The 18573-nt window shown below is 43.2% G+C and overlaps 1 protein-coding gene across 1 annotated transcript in view; it reads left to right on the forward strand.

The window, feature by feature from the left end:
• Positions 1-5966, forward strand: part of LOC113525487 (mucin-17) — a 57741-nt gene extending 51775 nt beyond the window's left edge. Inside the window, exons 193-214 of the mRNA XM_053232338.1 lie at positions 35-105; positions 219-285; positions 404-540; positions 675-772; positions 1095-1156; positions 1256-1326; positions 1440-1506; positions 1625-1761; positions 1872-1993; positions 2316-2377; positions 2477-2547; positions 2661-2727; positions 2846-2982; positions 3093-3214; positions 3446-3507; positions 3601-3671; positions 3776-3842; positions 4111-4289; positions 4474-4601; positions 4750-4811; positions 4929-5187; positions 5329-5966. Of these exons, the coding sequence (XP_053088313.1) occupies positions 35-105; positions 219-285; positions 404-540; positions 675-772; positions 1095-1156; positions 1256-1326; positions 1440-1506; positions 1625-1761; positions 1872-1993; positions 2316-2377; positions 2477-2547; positions 2661-2727; positions 2846-2982; positions 3093-3214; positions 3446-3507; positions 3601-3671; positions 3776-3842; positions 4111-4289; positions 4474-4601; positions 4750-4811; positions 4929-5187; positions 5329-5424 (2215 nt within the window). The 3' untranslated portion in view covers positions 5425-5966. The remainder of the gene's footprint in view (positions 1-34; positions 106-218; positions 286-403; positions 541-674; positions 773-1094; positions 1157-1255; positions 1327-1439; positions 1507-1624; positions 1762-1871; positions 1994-2315; positions 2378-2476; positions 2548-2660; positions 2728-2845; positions 2983-3092; positions 3215-3445; positions 3508-3600; positions 3672-3775; positions 3843-4110; positions 4290-4473; positions 4602-4749; positions 4812-4928; positions 5188-5328) is intronic.
• Positions 5967-18573: the final 12607 nt, after the last annotated feature.

The following is an 18573-nucleotide window of genomic DNA, read 5'->3' on the forward strand; positions in this document are numbered from 1 at the left end:
GTATCATGACAATATTGCTTTCTCCTCCTTATAGGAGTTCAGAAGATCAAGTTAATGGTTACATGGAATACAATTTACTAAACGTCATCAATCAGCCTGTCAATGGTAGGTTACACCACAATTTGATAACCTTTCTAGGGTTAGGGTTAGGGTTAGGGATTCTCAACATATTTATGTTCCATTAATTTACCCTCTCACTAAAAATTGTTCTGTTGTAGACACATCTGCAAAGGTTAATCCAACTACGACTCCGGTGCAGACTTCTCCAGGATCTCCGTCCACAACGTACGAGTAATTTCTTTCATGGATGTTTAAGCAAGATTTACATTTCCATTACCATCTGTGATGCATTTCTAAATTCTGAATTTTTACTGATATACAACATGATGCTGTGTTTCTCTAGCAATGGATCAGCAGTGGTCTACGTCAGGCTGGTTTTCAACGACTCCAGTCCTGTTCCCAGTGCTATTGCAGCTCTTCTGATTTCTACACCTGTAAACCTCACTGAGACTGTAACAGTGCAGAACTGCACCTATGACAGTATGTTTTCCTTTTGTATTGCACAATCCACTTTAACAATTCTTTGTCCCTTTCTAATGGAATCTGAAACACATTCAATCACGTTGATTCACATTTGATTTCTTCCACAGAAATTTCAAACACCTCCTATGCAGTTAACATTACATTCAGCATCAGCAACGTCAGCATTCCCAAGAACCCTAACCTCAGGAACGACACCTACACCCAAGTGCAGAGCATCATCAATAACGCTGTGAGTGTACATCACCATGTGCATAGCAGATAGCGTTCCTCCCATCACTACTTATTTTCATCTTTAACCCCTTTCTTTCCTTAACGTAAATCGTCATAGACTCAGCTGTGGTGTGGGAAATGACTCATAATATTAATTATAATAAGAAGAAGAATTCTTTCATGTGTTTACAGATGCAAGTTGAAAGCTTTTTCAGTTTTCAGCAAAAGATTAAATACTGACTGAACAGTCAGTTGCTCGTTGTAGGAAGCCTGATGCTGTGCAATTACATTTGTCAGGACAGTTAATATTAACATTAAAATATCTTGATTTTTCTCCCCAGGTAAACGCACTTCTAAATAAATCTGGTGCAGATCCAGTTGAACCCACTACCTCCAACTTCACGTAAGTTCCTGCAGAAGATTGCAGTTCTGAATTTACTCTGTGAAATTCTTATTGTCAAGTCATTTGTATCATGACAATATTGCTTTCTCCTCATTATAGGAGTTCAGAAGATCAAGTTAATGGTTACATGGAATACAATTTACTAAACATCATCAATCAGCCTGTCAATGGTAGGTTACACCACAATTTGATAACCTTTCTAGGGTTAGGGTAAGGGTTAGGGATTCTCAACATATTTATGTTCCATTAATTTACCCTCTCACTAAAAATTGTTCTGTTGTAGACACATCTGCAAAGGTTAATCCAACTACGACTCCGGTGCAGACTTCTCCAGGATCTCCGTCCACAACGTACGAGTAATTTCTTTCATGGATGTTTAAGCAAGATTTACATTTCCATTACCATCTGTGATGCATTTCTAAATTCTGAATTTTTACTGATATACAACATGATGCTGTGTTTCTCTAGCAATGGATCAGCAGTGGTCTACGTCAGGCTGGTTTTCAACGACTCCAGTCCTGTTCCCAGTGCTATTGCAGCTCTTCTGATTTCTACACCTGTAAACCTCACTGAGACTGTAACAGTGCAGAACTGCACCTATGACAGTATGTTTTCCTTTTGTATTGCACAATCCACTTTAACAATTCTTTGTCCCTTTCTAATGGAATCTGAAACACATTCAATCACGTTGATTCACATTTGATTTGTTCCACAGAAATTTCAAACACCTCCTATGCAGTTAACATTACATTCAGCATCAGCAACGTCAGCATTCCCAAGAACCCTAACCTCAGGAACGACACCTACACCCAAGTGCAGAGCATCATCAATAACGCTGTGAGTGTACATCACCATGTGCATAGCAGATAGCGTTCCTCCCATCACTACTTATTTTCATCTTTAACCCCTTTCTTTCCTTAACGTAAATCGTCATAGACTCAGCTGTGGTGTGGGAAATGACTCATAATATTAATTATAATGAGAAGAAGAATTCTTTCATGTCTTCACAGATGCAAGTTGAAAGCTTTTTCAGTTTTCAGCAAAAGATTAAATACTGACTGAACAGTCAGTTGCTCGTTGTAGGAAGCCTGATGCTGTGCAATTACATTTGTCAGGACAGTTAATATTAACATTAAAATATCTTGATTTTTCTCCCCAGGTAAACGCACTTCTAAATAAATCTGGTGCAGATCCAGTTGAACCCACTACCTCCAACTTCACGTAAGTTCCTGCAGAAGATTGCAGTTCTGAATTTACTCTGTGAAATTCTTATTGTCAAGTCATTTGTATCATGACAATATTGCTTTCTCCTCCTTATAGGAGTTCAGAAGATCAAGTTAATGGTTACATGGAATACAATTTACTAAACGTCATCAATCAGCCTGTCAATGGTAGGTTACACCACAATTTGATAACCTTTCTAGGGTTAGGGTTAGGGTTAGGGATTCTCAACATATTTATGTTCCATTAATTTACCCTCTCACTAAAAATTGTTCTGTTGTAGACACATCTGCAAAGGTTAATCCAACTACGACTCCGGTGCAGACTTCTCCAGGATCTCCGTCCACGACGTACGAGTAATTTCTTTCATGGATGTTTAAGCAAGATTTACATTTCCATTACCATCTGTGATGCATTTCTAAATTCTGAATTTTTACTGATATACAACATGATGCTGTGTTTCTCTAGCAATGGATCAGCAGTGGTCTACGTCAGGCTGGTTTTCAACGACTCCAGTCCTGTTCCCAGTGCTATTGCAGCTCTTCTGATTTCTACACCTGTAAACCTCACTGAGACTGTAACAGTGCAGAACTGCACCTATGACAGTATGTTTTCCTTTTGTATTGCACAATCCACTTTAACAATTCTTTGTCCCTTTCTAATGGAATCTGAAACACATTCAATCACGTTGATTCACATTTGATTTCTTCCACAGAAATTTCAAACACCTCCTATGCAGTTAACATTACATTCAGCATCAGCAACGTCAGCATTCCCAAGAACCCTAACCTCAGGAACGACACCTACACCCAAGTGCAGAGCATCATCAATAACGCTGTGAGTGTACATCACCATGTGCATAGCAGATAGCGTTCCTCCCATCACTACTTATTTTCACCTTTAACCCCTTTCTTTCCTTAACGTAAATCGTCATAGACTCAGCTCAACCCTGTGAGTGTACATCACCAAGGGCATAGCAGAATATTTTCCTTCAAACAGAAGTTACATGTGTAATAGATCCTTAAAACCTACCTCACAAATCAATGTCATGTCATTTTTTCTCTCCAGGTAAACACACTTCTAAATGGAACTGATGCAAAAACTTTTGCACCCAACACCTCAAACTTCTTGTAAGTTGAAGTATGAGATATTTCTATTCTCAAATTTTTGCTATATTTTCCAGTAATTTGTATCCTGACATTGCTTTCTCCTCTTCTAAACAGGAGCTCAGGAAGTCAAGTTATTGGTTATATGGAATATAATTTCCAATATGGAGCACTTGGGAAAGACAGTGGTATGTTACCCCACAACACATTTCATCATATTTGGTCCTACCTGGTTGTAAATCTATGCATCTTCTGTTAACTTCACCTTTCAATAACACTTGATCATTTCTAGGTCCATCTGTAAAAGATCCACCAATAATAAACACTGTGGCAAACACTACAGGATCTGCCAACACAAGGTAAGTGTAATTTCTTTCATTCTTACGTAAGATCAATTTGCTTCTATAAATCTGATGCAGCTCTGTTTTACACACGGTAAAACATATGTAGAACTGTTTCAGTGCAGGAGTTACCATGTCACATTTACACAATGTCAAATATACATATTAGTCTTTTCAACAAATCTAAAATTGTTGTGTGCTTAATTTGTTTAACCTTACTGAAACAGGATATTTTCTCTGTTCTCTTTATTCTCTCAGTAACTTTTTATGTTCTCTCTTGTTTCAGACTCCTAACTGTGTACATTTATATTAGATTGGTATTCACTAACTTGATCAATGTACCTACCGAGGCTGCGGTTCTCAAAGCCGCTAGTGAAAAGCTGGAATCAAAGATCAGAAGAGAGCGTGATATTGCAATACAGAAACTGAATGAACCTGTCATCGTACAGAACATAACCTATACAAGTGAGTCTCCTTCCTGATTAGACTTCTCTTATCTCTGATTAAAAACATATGTTCTCCATGGTCTAAGAAGACCCCTCTTTAAAAATATTTAACCAAGTATATATGACTAATTCAATATTGGAAGTAATAATCTTCCAGCATTTCTTCATCATGTGTTTCCTAACTCCACCCATCTCTCTTTTAGAAACGGGCAGCAACTCATTCACTTTGGAAATGGCATTCAGGATCAGCGATGTTAATGCATCTGCTCAATGTGATGCAAATTTTAACAACCACACCTATGGCTTAATACAAGAAGAAATCAACATCCTGGTGAGCTAGATTTATTGTACTGGGTCATAAAATTACTTTTAATCCCAAATTGAAATTTCAATTCAATTAGTTTTTTTCCACATTTGGTATAAAAATAATGATGCTGTCGCTGCTATAATTTGTTTAATTAACATTTTTTAAATTTCAGATGAATACAATCCTGACTAGGCCACAGAGCACACAGTTTACCTTCCCACAGGCAAACTTCACGTATGTAGTGATCCCCCTCCTTTATTCCATTAGCAATATTTAAAGTATATAGATAGTGAGAAATAATATTATTTTAAGGTCATGGTTAATTTTATTTTGTTTTTTTATTCCTTTTAGGTGTAATCTCACTGGAAATGTGATCATGGCTAATGAAGTATATGTCTTCAGAGAGAGTGATATTCAGTCACCAAGTAACTTTCTTTATGAAATACTCAAAGAAAGTGGTCTGGTGTACTATACATTTCCTCCTCTTGTGACTATTCAGCCCACCACAAAACCTGGAAACAGCACGTACACAGGGGCTGCATGGATCCTGGGCTTCGTTATCCCCTGTGGTATAGTCCTCATTCTTCTGCCATGTTGGATTCTACTCTGTGTGAGTATACTCTAGTGTTTTAGTCAGTTAGTGGTATAGTGCATTATTCAAAATTTAAATATACTCATTATAGCCAAAGTGACCATCCAAAGTGTTTGTATTTTTATTAACCTCGCTTTCTTAATTTTATTTTTCCTGCAGTGTATTCTTTGTGGATGCTGTGCAGGAATTAGAAGACGCTGGCGTAGGCGACGGTCATACAATGTTCAGTATCAAACTCACAGCAGCCTCTTCTAAAGCACAACATGCAATACATTCTCAACTATAGTTATCAATTTACAGTGTCTGTCTTGATGTACAAAAGCAGAAATACTCTTCCATACTACATAGAGATAATTTAGTGAAAATTAAATCTGTAAACATGTTAATTCTTTGAAGTATCTCTAATCATTTAAAGCTTTCTACCATGTATTACATCCTGTACCTGTATTGCTGGACCTATACAGGATATATATGAAATTAATGAAATACAACATAATTTAAGAATATGCAATATCATGAAATTTTTTATTTATTTTTCTAATTTATTTTCTAATCGTATTTTATGTTAATTTATTAAATTATTACTCAAATAAAAAATCAGTACTCTACATTTCATTTCAAATAGAGGGATATATGTTATTTCTGTAAAACTGTATTTATTTACATATGCACTTTATCAGTATATCAAGTAACCACTGTGCCATATGTTATATTATGTGCTTCTTGTTATGCTATGTCATATCAACGCCTTTGAAGCACTATTCTCCTCATATTATTAAAATAATTAGTTACTTCAACTGAATGCATTCTTCATTTTCTTCTTAACTGACCTTTCAAGTGGCAATGTATGAAATGCAGAATCATAATCAATTTTAAACATGGACAAGACCCACTGGTTGAAGGAACGAAGAGGCCCATAAGTAAAATGTCAAATGAGGTCTGAAATATAAGGGACATTATAAACTATACATACAGAAAATTCTATATAAAAATGGAAATCAGCAACATGAAAAAAAATGGTTAACACAAAAAACAAGTGGTACAGGTGGTGCAGGAGCTCAAGACCAAACTCAAGGTAATTGAGGAGTCCCACAGTGACTGGTCCAGTCTGGTGGTCCTTGTTTCCAAGGCAGACGCTTCGGTCCGGTTCTGTATGAACTTTAGAAAAGTCAACGCTGTGTCTAAATTTGACATGTATCCAATGCATCGACAAACTGCTCGATCAGTTAGGTGTGGCTCAATAATGGATTTGACAAAGGGATACTGGCAGATCCCCTTGACTCCCATATCTTGTGAGAAAATGGCCTTTTTCCACTGCATTTGGTTTACACCAATTCCTGACCCTTCCTTTTGGGTTGTTTGGAGCCCCAGTGATGTTTGAAGGACTCATGGACAGAATCCTCCATCTGCATTCAGCCTACGCCTATCTGGATGACATTATTATTTATAGTAATGATTGGTAGTGACACATTCAGAATCTGAGGGCTGTCCTGAGATCATTGAGATGGGCAGCACTAATAGCAAACCCAAACAAGTGTGCAATTGGATGAGTGGAAGTAAAGAAAAGAAAAGAAAAGAATTTCCATAAATACCTATACATCAGCAGTGGTATAAAATTTAAAAAAATATATATGAGTTAAAAAATAGAAATAATAGAGCAATAAAATAGATCAGTGTGTATGTATATATGCTGGAGTTCTACATGTATATATAAGTGTGCAATGTACATATGTATCTGTGGAATAACAATTAACTGTTGAGTGTGTGTTTATGAAGTCAGGTCAAGTGGAGTTCCCCTTCAGGAACTCAAGCTGCGTCCAAACGCTATGGGAATGCCTTCAGTGTGACCATGCTCTGAATCACATGTGTAATCAGTCCAATGGATGGGTGAGACGTCACGGGCGGGGTGACGTAGTGACCAGGAAGCTTAAAAGCACGAGCGGTGGATACAGCGGCAGCTTTCTGTCATTCAGCAAGCGCTCTGTGTGTGTCAGTCTGATTTTGTATTGTTTGTCTCTCAAAGCATTATGTCAAAAAGACAAAACATGAGGGCGAGAGCGGGCAGCTTTATGCCTTTGTCTGCTTAGGAGCAAAGCACGCAGAGCCGGCTCTCGAGGGAGCCGGCTGCCCACATTGCGAGCGTTTGCCTCTGCGTGTGCTTCGCTCCTGGAAGGCTCTCTTTGAGGAGGGAGCCTTCACCAGCGTTCCTCGCGGTGCTGGCCCCGCTTCTGCCGAGGCAGAGCGGCGGTTACACTTGTGGGGTTCGCAAATGGATTTGGTGGAGGGAATGGAGACAGGCGAGTCCCTTTCTTCTTCCTCATCCGCCAGATCCACTGGTCCTTTTATGTGGTTTCGTTTTTGCCGCGGCAAGACTAAAGCTCGCAAAAAGGCAAAACATGAGGCGAGAACAGGCAGCATTTTAGGCGGGGTGTTTCTCCCTGCTAGCGCTATATTACGGGTGGGGATACACACGGTCTGTGCATTGTCTGCTTAGGAGCGGAGCCCGCATTGCGTGCGTTTGCCACTGTGTGTGCTTCGCTCCCGGAAGGCTCTCTTTGAGGAGCCGCCACCTCCACGCCAGAACCTACATTTCTTTCTTGGGAGAGGCCTTTCTAGACTCAGGAGATCGTTCTGCCAACCCTGCCACCCATGGTGCTTCAGGGCGCAGCGGTCTCTGGCAAGCGCTTCTCTCAGTTTCCGCCCATGAATGTAGCAGTACTGGGAGGCTCGCTACCTCTTCAGAGGTTCCCAGAGCAGATAGTTCGGCCGTCCCCTGCCGGTCCGCTGCTTCAGGGCACCGAGCTAGCTGCTCTCATTACACCAGAGGTCAGTCTCGAGAGACTGATTCCCTTAGTAGACTATTTGGCAGCGTGGAACTTATGCCAAATGTGTTTCAATGGGTCCTGCATACTGTAGAGAGAGGCTACCGAATTCGGTTCTCCAGCGCCTCATTTTTGCGGGGTTCTTCCTACTTTTCTGAGCAGGCTCTGGTAATGGAACAAGAAGTAAACACTCTCCTGAGGAAGGAGGCCATTGAGGTGGTCCCTCTTCATGACAGAGAGTCCAGGTTCTACAGCCGGTACTTCATCATTCCGAGCTCAGACAAGCCGGCGGTTCCTCCCCCGCTGCTCTCTAGCTCTTGGGGCTGCCGGGCGGGAGCAGCCCCCTCCGTGTACCAGTGCCTCATACCAGGAGGCACAAAAACAAGGCCGGGGTCTTCTAAGGTGAAACCGGCTCTGCGGACCGGTCTTCTGTCTAAATAGACCTCGGCCTAGAAGTGCTGACGCTAGTGGCCCAGGAGTTATGAGGGCAGGCCCCTCTGGGGAAGAGTGGTGTACATCTCATCATACAGTGCCCATCTCTCCTCAGTGCCCTCAGGAGATCGATCTGCCAACCCTGCCACCCATGGTGCTTCAGGGCGCAGCAGTCTCCGGCGAGCGTTTCTCTCAGTTTCCGCCCGGGAACATAGCGGTACTTAGAGGCTCGCTACCACTTTGGAGGTCTCCAGAGCAGCTAGTTTGGTCGTCCCCTGCCGGTCCGCCGCTTCAGGGCACTGAGCTAGCCGCTCTCATTACACCAGAGGTCAGGCTTGAGAGACTGATTCCCTTAGTAGACTATTTGGCAGCGTGGGAACTTCTGCCAAATGTGTCTCAATGGGTCCTGCATATTGTAGAGAGAGGCTACCTAATCCAATTGGGTTCTCCAGTGCCTTGTTTTTCCGGGGTTCTTCCCACTCTGTGGGCCCCAAGCAGGATCTGGTAATGGAACAAGAAGTAAACACTCTCTTGAGGAAGGAGGCCATCGAGGTGGTCCCTCCTCACAAAAGAGAGTCCAGGTTCTACAGCTGGTACTTCATCGTTCCAACGAAGGATGGAGGGTTGCGTCCCAGTTTAGATCTGCGTCAATTGAACCGCTCAGTCATGCGACTGAAGTTCAGGATGCTCACAATTAAACAAGTCGTGTCTCATGATTGATCAAAAGACGCATACTTCCAAAATCCGTCCTTCCCCAACACATGAAGTTTCTGAGGTTTGCTTTTGGGGGCGAAGCTTACCAATATCAAATTCTTCCTTTCGGCCTGGCACTCTCACCCCGGACTTTCACGAAAGGTGTGGATGCTGCTCTGGCTCCTCTGCGACTCCAGGACATCCGTATACTGAATTATATCAACGATTGGTTGATCATAGCACATATCATCATAGCACAGATACAGCACTGGTAAAAGTTGTAAATGACTTACTACTGGCCTCTGATCAGGGTTGTGTCTCCTTGCTGGTGCTGCTTGACCTTAGTGCAGCTTTTGATACCATTGATCATGCTATTCTCCTCAATAGACTAGAAAATGTAGTAGGCATTAAGGGAACAGCCCTTTCCTGGCTCAGGTCTTATTTGACTGATCGTTATCAGTTTGTAAACGTAAATGGTGACTTCTCTTCTCATGCTAAGGTAAAGTTTGGTGTCCCGCAAGGCTCTGTTTTAGGCCCGCTGCTCTTTTCTCTATATATGCTACCTCTGGGCAAAATTATCCGTAAGCATGGTATTAGCTTCCACTGTTACGCTGATGACACACAGTTGTATGTTTCAGCAAAGCCAGATGACACACACCAGCTTAATAAAGTTGAGGAATGTGTAAAAGACATTAGAAACTAATTAGTGGAGCAAGATGGCGCCAGTGTGGAGTTTGGCAAGCCGTCGCCTGGTGTTTGTGTTCTCTTTACTGAGTATATTTGTCCTGTTTGTGTCCACATCTGCACAAAAAGTTACCACAGTGCTTGCTTACGATCGTTCGTTTCTTCTTAATCTACGAAGGATCGTAGAAACTGTTTCTGATTCAAATCACGGAGGGTACAAGTTTCCTGATCCCCCGTTCCTGTCTATGTTGCCATCTGAAATATGTCGCTTACCGGACTGCGAATATCATCAGAGGAAGAAACGTTATCGGAAACGGGGAACACGCGGTGGTGTGTTGGTACGCGTGAGGAGGTACCTCCGCGCATCGTCGCTTGGAGGCCCGAGTCATGCGGACTCTCGGAGTCTGGCTTCCAGCTGTGACCATGGCCGGTTTTCGTATTCATGGTCTCTCAAGCGTGGTGCCGTGTCTGTTTATCCGGAACAACTAGGATCAGTGCTCTCGTCAAGGAGTACTTCTTCTAGACTACGGGTCTGTAGAAGAGGAGTAAATCCCCGGAACCTTCGTTCATTGGATTATTCCTCGTCGTCGGAGCATCATCACAATCCTATTCCATATTACCATCAATCCACTCATCATGAAACGGACTTCACTGAAGTGAGGATGGCGTTGCTAAATGTAAGATCGATCTCAAACAAGACATTTGCAATTAATGAACAAATTTTATCTCATGAGTTGGACCTCTTGTTTATGACTGAGACGTGGCTAAATGCTGGTGAGCTTGGTCCACTCTCTGAAGTTTGTCCTAAAGATTATAACTTTTTTAACACGACAAGGTCAGTCGGTCGTGGTGGGGGATTAGCTACTATTTATAGAAATAATTTAAAATGCCGTCTACTTGCCTCAGAATTGTTTTCTAGTTTTGAAGTTCAGTTATTTAAGATGGACGGCTGTAATCCACTGTTGTGTATACTTGTTTATAGACCTCCCAAGTACAATAAGGATTTTATAAGTGAGTTTTCAGACTTTTTATCCTCTGTTGTGCCGAATGCAGATAGGCTTTTGATACTGGGTGATTTTAACATACATGTTTGTTGTCCTTCGAAGCCTATGGTTAAAGAGTTTCTACAAATTATTGACACCTTCAATCTTATACAATCGGTTGTTGGTCCCACTCATAACCAAGGGCACACACTTGATTTAATCCTATCTTATGGCCTTTTAGTCAATGATGTAGGTACCAAAGAATTTTTTCTGTCTAATCATAAGTTTATTATTTTTAACATAGTCGTTCCTAGTTCGGTACCACACCGTGCCTCGGTAGGCCAGTATTCTCGCTCTTTTAACTCATCTACATCTGGAAAATTTTTAGATGCGTATATTATTTCCCCTACAACTCATGAAATAGAGTCTAACTGTCTTGGAGCTAATCCTGACGAGTTAGTCTATAAGTTTAATGGGCTATGTTTAAATATACTTGATGCTGTTGCCCCTTTTAAATTGAAAAAACCTAGAAGTTGTTTACATCCTTGGTTTAATGATGAAACTAGGGCGATTAGACAGAAATGGAGAAAAGCGGAAAGGAAGTGGAAGAGGGATAAATTACAAATATCATATGATTGCGTTAAAGAGTGTATGATTCAATATCAAAAAACTGTTAAGATTGTAAAGGCGAATTATTTCTCTGATCTCATTGCTAAAAACGCTCATAGTCCAAAAATATTATTTAATACTATTAATAGTGTGCTAAATCCTATGTCTAATTTATATCCTGATCCGTCTCCTATGGCCTGTGAAAACTTTCTTAAGTTTTTTACTGACAAGATTGATGTTATAAGATCATGTATTGTTCCTTCCTCTTTGGACTTCCCTCAGTCCACATCAACTCCTACATATTTATATGAATTTACTCCAGTGTCTCACAGTTACCTGGTGCAAATTATTCATAAAATGAAGCCCACATTTTGTTCATTGGATGTTGTTCCTCCTCGTCTTTTATTAGAGACACTCGACATTATTAGTCCTAGTTTATTGTCTATAATTAATAGCAGTTTAATCAGTGGAATAGTCCCATCTTATTTTAAGCATGCCACTGTGCAGCCGCTACTCAAAAAACCAAATCTTGATCCAACAGTTTTAAATAATTACCGCCCCATCTCTAAATTACCGTTTTTATCAAAAGTCTTGGAGAAGGTTGTGTTTAATCAGCTCTCTTCTTTTCTACAGGAAAATGGTAATTTCGATAAATATCAGTCTGGTTTCAGACCTCAACACAGTACAGAATCTGCATTGCTAAAAGTATTAAATGACTTATTGTTGATTGTCGATTCCGGCAACTGTGCAGTTTTAATTTTGCTGGATCTTAGTGCGGCATTTGACACTCTTGATCATGGCATTCTTTTAAATCGCTTGGAGCAAATTGGGATACAAGGTCATGCTTTAAATTGGTTTGTATCTTATTTAAATGATCGAACTTTCTCGGTAGAGACTGGCAAATATTCATCATCTTGTGCACCAGTTTTGTATGGGGTTCCACAGGGCTCAATTCTGGGTCCTGTTTTATTTTCTTTATACATGCTTCCTTTGTATGCTATATTCAAGAAGCACAATGTCTCATACCACTGTTACGCAGATGATACTCAGTGTTATGTTCCCTTGCATCCTAAGGATGTCTCCAGTTTACAGTGTCTGTCTGATTGTCTGAGAGATGTTAAACAGTGGATGTCTGCCAACTTCCTCCAGTTAAATGAGTCTAAGACTGAGGTCTTAATTTTTGGCTCCCCTGCTTTTACAGAGGTTGTAGCCAGTAAACTGGGACCTCTATCTAGTAATCTTCATTCACATGTTAGAAATTTAGGCATTACTTTTGACTCTGCTTTGACTTTTGACAAACAGATCAATGCTGTGGTTAGAAGTTGTTTTTATCAGCTAAAGAATATTGCAAAGATGAAGTCATTCTTAACATTAAGAGACATGGAGTCTGTAATACATGCTTTTATTTCATCCAGATTAGATTATTGTAATGTATTATACTTGGGTGTTTCACAGTCTCTATTGTCACGTCTTCAACTTGTTCAAAACGCTGCTGCTAGATTGTTAACTGGAACAAGGAAGAGGGAACATATTTCACCAGTGTTGATCTCTCTCCACTGGCTCCCAGTTAAATATCGTATCCATTTTAAAACATTGTTGTTTGTTTATAAGGGTTTGCATGGACTGGCTCCTTCATATATCTCCGATCTCCTTCTGTTCCACTGTAATGCCTCCAGGGAACTTCGATCAACTAATAGTCTTCAGTTGACTGTTCCAAGGTCACGCTTGAAATCAAAAGGAGATCGTGCCTTTTCAGTGGCCGCTCCACAGCTCTGGAATAATTTGCCCCCCTATATAAGAACTGCACCAACATGTGCTGATTTTAAGTCTTTTCTTAAAACTTATTTATTTACTGTTGCATATGGTCATAAGTAAGCGCAGTGGCATAACTGTAGTGTACTATCTGTTGCTGTGTTCTATGTTTACTTTTGTATTTTTGGTATATGCTTGAATTTTGTACAGCACTTTGGCCAACAGCTGTTGTTTTTAAATGTGCTTTATAAATAAATATGACTGACTGTGACTGACTGAGAAACTGGATGCTTATTAACTTTCTCTTACTTAATTCTGACAAGACAGAAGTACTTGTACTAGGACCACATGCAGCTAGAAGTAAGCTTTCTGATTACATAATAACTCTGGATGGCCTTTCTGTTTCATCATGTGCAGCAGTAAAAGACCTTGGTGTGATTATCGACTCTAGTCTTTCTTTTGAAGCTCATGTAGATAATATAACTAGGATTGCTTTCGTTCATCTCAGAAATATTGCTAAAATAAGAAATATATTGTCACTACACGATGCAGAAAAATTAGTTCATAATGCCTTACTGTCAGGATGTTCCAGTGGATGCATAAACAAGCTCCAGTTAGTCCAGAATGCAGCAGCCAGAGTCCTTACTAGAACCAGAAGATATGACCACATCACCCCTATCTTATCCACACTGCATTGGCTCCCAATCAAATTTCGTATTGATTATAAAATACTACTATTGACCTATAAAGCACTAAATGGTCTCGCGCCACAGTACCTGAGCGAACTTTTGGTCTTTTATGATCCGTCACGCCTACTCAGATCAAAAGGTGCAGGCTATTTGTTGGTACCTCGAATAGTGCGGGCAACAGCTGGGGTAGAGCTTTCTCTTACAAAGCCCCACAGTTATGGAACAGCCTTCCACTTAGTGTTCGAGGCTCAGACACAGTCTCAGTGTTTAAGTCTTGGCTGAAAACATATTTGTTTAGTCAAGCCTTTTGTGAATAATTTTCTTAGGTACAGGGGCAGGTCTGGAGGGTTTCACAGGCATAGAGTGTTGTGGTGAACTGGGATGTTTGGATGCTGTCGCCCCCCCCCCCCCCCCCCCACTCTTACGCGTTCACTCAGGTTTGTCGACGGTGGAGTGGCTGGCTGCCTTATGTCCCAGGGTGCCTTCATGTCTGTGTTAGCTTCTGGCTCTCCCTTTTAGTTATGCTGTCATAGCTAGTCTTGCCGGAGTCCCTGCTTGCACTCTGCATGCAAAGTACATCGTGCTTAACCATTAGAGGACAAAAGCTCACCTAACAATCTCTTCCTTTCTCTCCATCTCTCTCTCTCCCTCACTCTCTGTCGAGCTACACACGCTACTCCTGAGATGCCAGTGATGCCAGTGATCCTGACCCCTTGAGCTCCTCCTCGCTGCTTGACCCATCCTGATGCCCTACTTCTGGTTGGAGTTCTCATCGGTTGAGTTCGCTCGCTGCTGCTGGGGGTGGCCCCATATGGACTGCCTGAAGAACTGTTTGGATTGCTGGGGATGGTGCCACCTGTGGGCTGTGGAGATGGCTTGGGGATCACATATGGGGAGCTGTACTGTAATGGCTTGGGACTGCGATTGCTGTAGTGGCTTTGGGGCTGCAGTTGCCACGAGCAACTTCATACTCAGGACTCCATCAGTGGACAGTGGATAGATTTTCAACCAGCCGGACTTCTTACAAAAACTGTGATGAATTTATTGGTTGCACAATTGCACTATTTGTCCTTATAGTACACAATAATACACTGGCTTGCTCATTTTCATTGATTCACGGTGATAAATTCAAATATTTACAATATATTTTTGTGGATCCATTTATATCTGTAAAGCTGCTTTGTGACAATGTCCATTGTTAAAAGCGCTATACAAATAAAATTGAATTGAATTGAATTGAATATTAGCTCAATTGGAGCAGGCGGCGGTTCGGCATCGAGATCGAGTCGTTCTCGCCCACATGAAGAGCTGGGGTTAAGACTAAACGCCAAGAAAAGTGTGCTTTCTCCAGTACAGAGAACCACTTATCTGGGCGTGGTGTGGGATTCGACCACGATGCAGGCACGTCTGTCTCCTGCTCGGATTGGTCGATCCTCACAGCAGTCACGAGAGTGAGAGAAGGCCAGTCACTCACTGCAAAGCAGTTCCAGAAACTGCTGGGTTTGATGGCAGCTGCATCCAACGTGATACTTTTTGGCCTGCTGTACATGAGACTCCTACAGTGGTGGCTCAAGACCAAGGGGTTCTCCCCGAGGAGAAACCCACTTCGCATGATCAAGGTCACGCATCGATGTCTACGTGCCTTAGACATGTGGAGGAAACCTTGGTTCTTGTCTCAGGGCCCGGTGCTGGAGCTCCTTGTCGCCGCGTAATGCTAGTGACAGACGCATCTCTCACTGGTTGGGAAGCGGTCATGAGTGGCCGCTCAGCCCGCAGTCCATGGAGCAGCCGCCATCTCACGTGGCACATTAACTGCCTGGGGATGATGGCCGTGTTTCTAGCTTTGAAACACTTTCTTCCGGATCTAAGAGTTCGCCATGTGTTGGTGTGCACCGACAACACAGAGGTGGTTGTCATGGGGAGGTCTGCATTAGCGCCCCCCTTTACAGGCTGGCGCACCAGAACCTTGTGTGGTCCCAGGGGAAACTCCTCCTGTTGGGAGCAGTTTACATTCCTGGGCATCTCAATATGGGAGCAGAAATGTTGTCGAGGCAGGGGCTGAGGCCTGGGGAATGGAGACTTCACACTGAGATGGTGAAGCAGATATGGAGAGTGTTTGGCCGGGCTCAGGTGGATCTGTTTGTGACTCAGGAGATATTGCACTGTCCCTTCTGGTTCTCTCTCTCTCATCCAGCTCCTCTCGGACTGGATGCCATGTACAGACCTGGCAGAGGCTTCGTCTGTACGCCTTTCCCCTGATTGCTCTGCTCCCGGGAGCTCTGGAGAGAGTGCGCCAGGACGGGGTCCTTCTGTTCTTAGTAGCCCCTTTCTGGCCGGGCTGAGTATGGTTCTCGGACCCGATTTCCCTCCTCGACTGTGTTCCACGGGAGATCCCCGTCAGGAGGGACCTCCTCTCACAGGCGGGCTTCCACCCCTGCCCAGAGTTGTGGAGGCTGTGGGTGTGACCTCTGGGGGGGCACAACTCGTAGCTTCCAGTCTCTCAACCAATGTTGTTGAGACCATTCTCCAATCCAAAGCTCCCTTAACGAGGAAACTCTACGCCCTGAGTGGAAATTTTTCACTTCTTGGTGCGGAGACCGCCAGCTCGACCCAGTTAACTGCCCAGTTGGTACAGTGCTGGAGTTCCTGCAGGTTCTGCAGAGTTGACCCTCTCCACCTTGAAGGTCCACGTGGCGGCCTTTGCGGCCTATCACGCCCCTCACGGTGGTCAGTCTATGGGCAGGCACCCCCTAGTTACGTTTCCTCCGCAGTGCGCTGAGGCTGAGGCCTCCAGTACCATCTCGTGCCCCTCCGTGGGACCTGGCTGTGTTGCTGGAGGCTTTCTGTCCTCTTTTCTTTTCTCTCGAGAGAGTTGGGGATCTACAGACCCTCTCAGTGGCCTTCTCTTTTAGACTTTGCGCCCGGTCTGGCCAAAGCGTTTCTCTACCCTCGAGTGGGATACACACCTAAAATTTCCCTCCTCTACACCACGGCCTGTCGTACTCCAGGCCTTCTGTCCTCCCCCCTTTCGGGAGCCCGACCAGCAGCGGCTTAACTGTATGTGTCCAGTGTGAGCACTGGACGCATACGTCCTCAGAGCTGCCTGGTGGGTCGTGGATGCCATCTGTCTGGCCTATGAGTCCTCTGATCTCCCCTCACCCTCAGGAGTCAAGGCTCACTCCACTAGAAGTGTGGCGGCCTCCAAGGCCTTTCTGGCAGGTGTCCCTATGCGGGACATCTGCAACGCTGTGGGTTGGTCCGTGCCCCTGACTTTCGTCGGGTTCTATGGCCTCGACATGTGAGCCACTCTGTGCTGTTTTGTTCTCTCACCCTAGCTGTGCTCTTCCACACTTGGCAGGGATTTGTAAGTCTGGTGGCATGGGCATACTCGTTCCCATAGCCTTTCGATGCAGCTCGAGTTCCTGAAGGGGAACGTCTCCAGGTTACGTATGTAACCATGGTTCCCCAAGGGAACGAGATGCTGCGTCTCAGTGCCATACTTCCGGCATCCCTGTGAGCGCTTGCTTCATTCTCGAAGCTGCCGCTGTATCCACCGCATGTGCTTTTAAGCTTCCTGGTCGCTACTTCACCCCGCCCGTGATGTCTCGCCCATCCATTGGACTGATTACACATGTGATTCAGAGCATGGTCACGCTGAAGGCGTTCCCATTGCGTTTGGACACAGCGTCTTGTTCCTTCGGGGAACCATGGTAACATACGTAACCTGGAGACGTTTATTGTCATTTCAACCATATACAGCCAGTTAGTACATCGTTAAACAAAACAACGTTCCTCCGGGACCAAGGGGCTACATAGGACAAACACAGAACAGCACAGAACTACAAGGGACTACATAAATTTATACATAAAATGCACCAGTGCAAACATGTGCAGAAGACAGTACAATGACTACTGGGATAGACAATGGGCTCAGTAAGTCCCAGTGCAGCGCCGACCAGTACACAGTTCTATTAGAAAGTGAATCCAGTGACAATAGTGCAAAGAGTACAATATAAGTTGCTGAAATAGGTGTAAACATAAGAAGTAGCAGCCTAGTAGAGAATATAAGATATGTACAGTATAACAAATATTTGTAGCAGCATAATGTAATGTGCAATAAACTGCAAGGAGGCTGGAGGATGTACAGTTATGTGTGTATGTGTATGTGTGTGTGTTCTTTCAGTCCAGTTTCTGAGTATTGAGGAGTATGATGGCTTGGGGAAAGAAACTGTTGCACAGTCTGGTCATGAGGCCCGAATGCTTTGGTACCTATTGCCAGACAGCAGGAGGGTGAAGAGTGTGTGAGAGGGGTGTGTGAGGTCATCCACAATGCTGGTGGCTTTGTGGATGCAGCGCGAGGTAAAATGTCTGCAATGGAGGGAAGAGAGACCCCGATGATCTTCTCAGATGTCCTCACTATCCGCTGAAGGGTCTTGCAATCCGCAATGGTGCAATTCCCAAACCAGGCAGTGATGTAGCTGCTCAGGATGCTCTCGATAGTCCCTCTGTAGAACATGGTGAGGATGTTGGGTGGGAGATGTGATTTCCTCAGTGTTCACAGGAAGTAAATACGCTGCTAGGCTTATGGAGCTGCCCACTGCTCTGGGTGTGTGGTCACTACTGTGTGTGTGTGCACTTGGATGGGTTAAATGCAGAGCACAAATTCCGAGCATGGGTCACCACATGTCACTTCACTCACTCACTTACTAGATCTCTTACATCTAAGTGCTTATTGTTAAT

This window comes from Pangasianodon hypophthalmus, chromosome 3, assembly GCF_027358585.1.
Source record: "Pangasianodon hypophthalmus isolate fPanHyp1 chromosome 3, fPanHyp1.pri, whole genome shotgun sequence".
NCBI lineage: Eukaryota > Metazoa > Chordata > Actinopteri > Siluriformes > Pangasiidae > Pangasianodon > Pangasianodon hypophthalmus.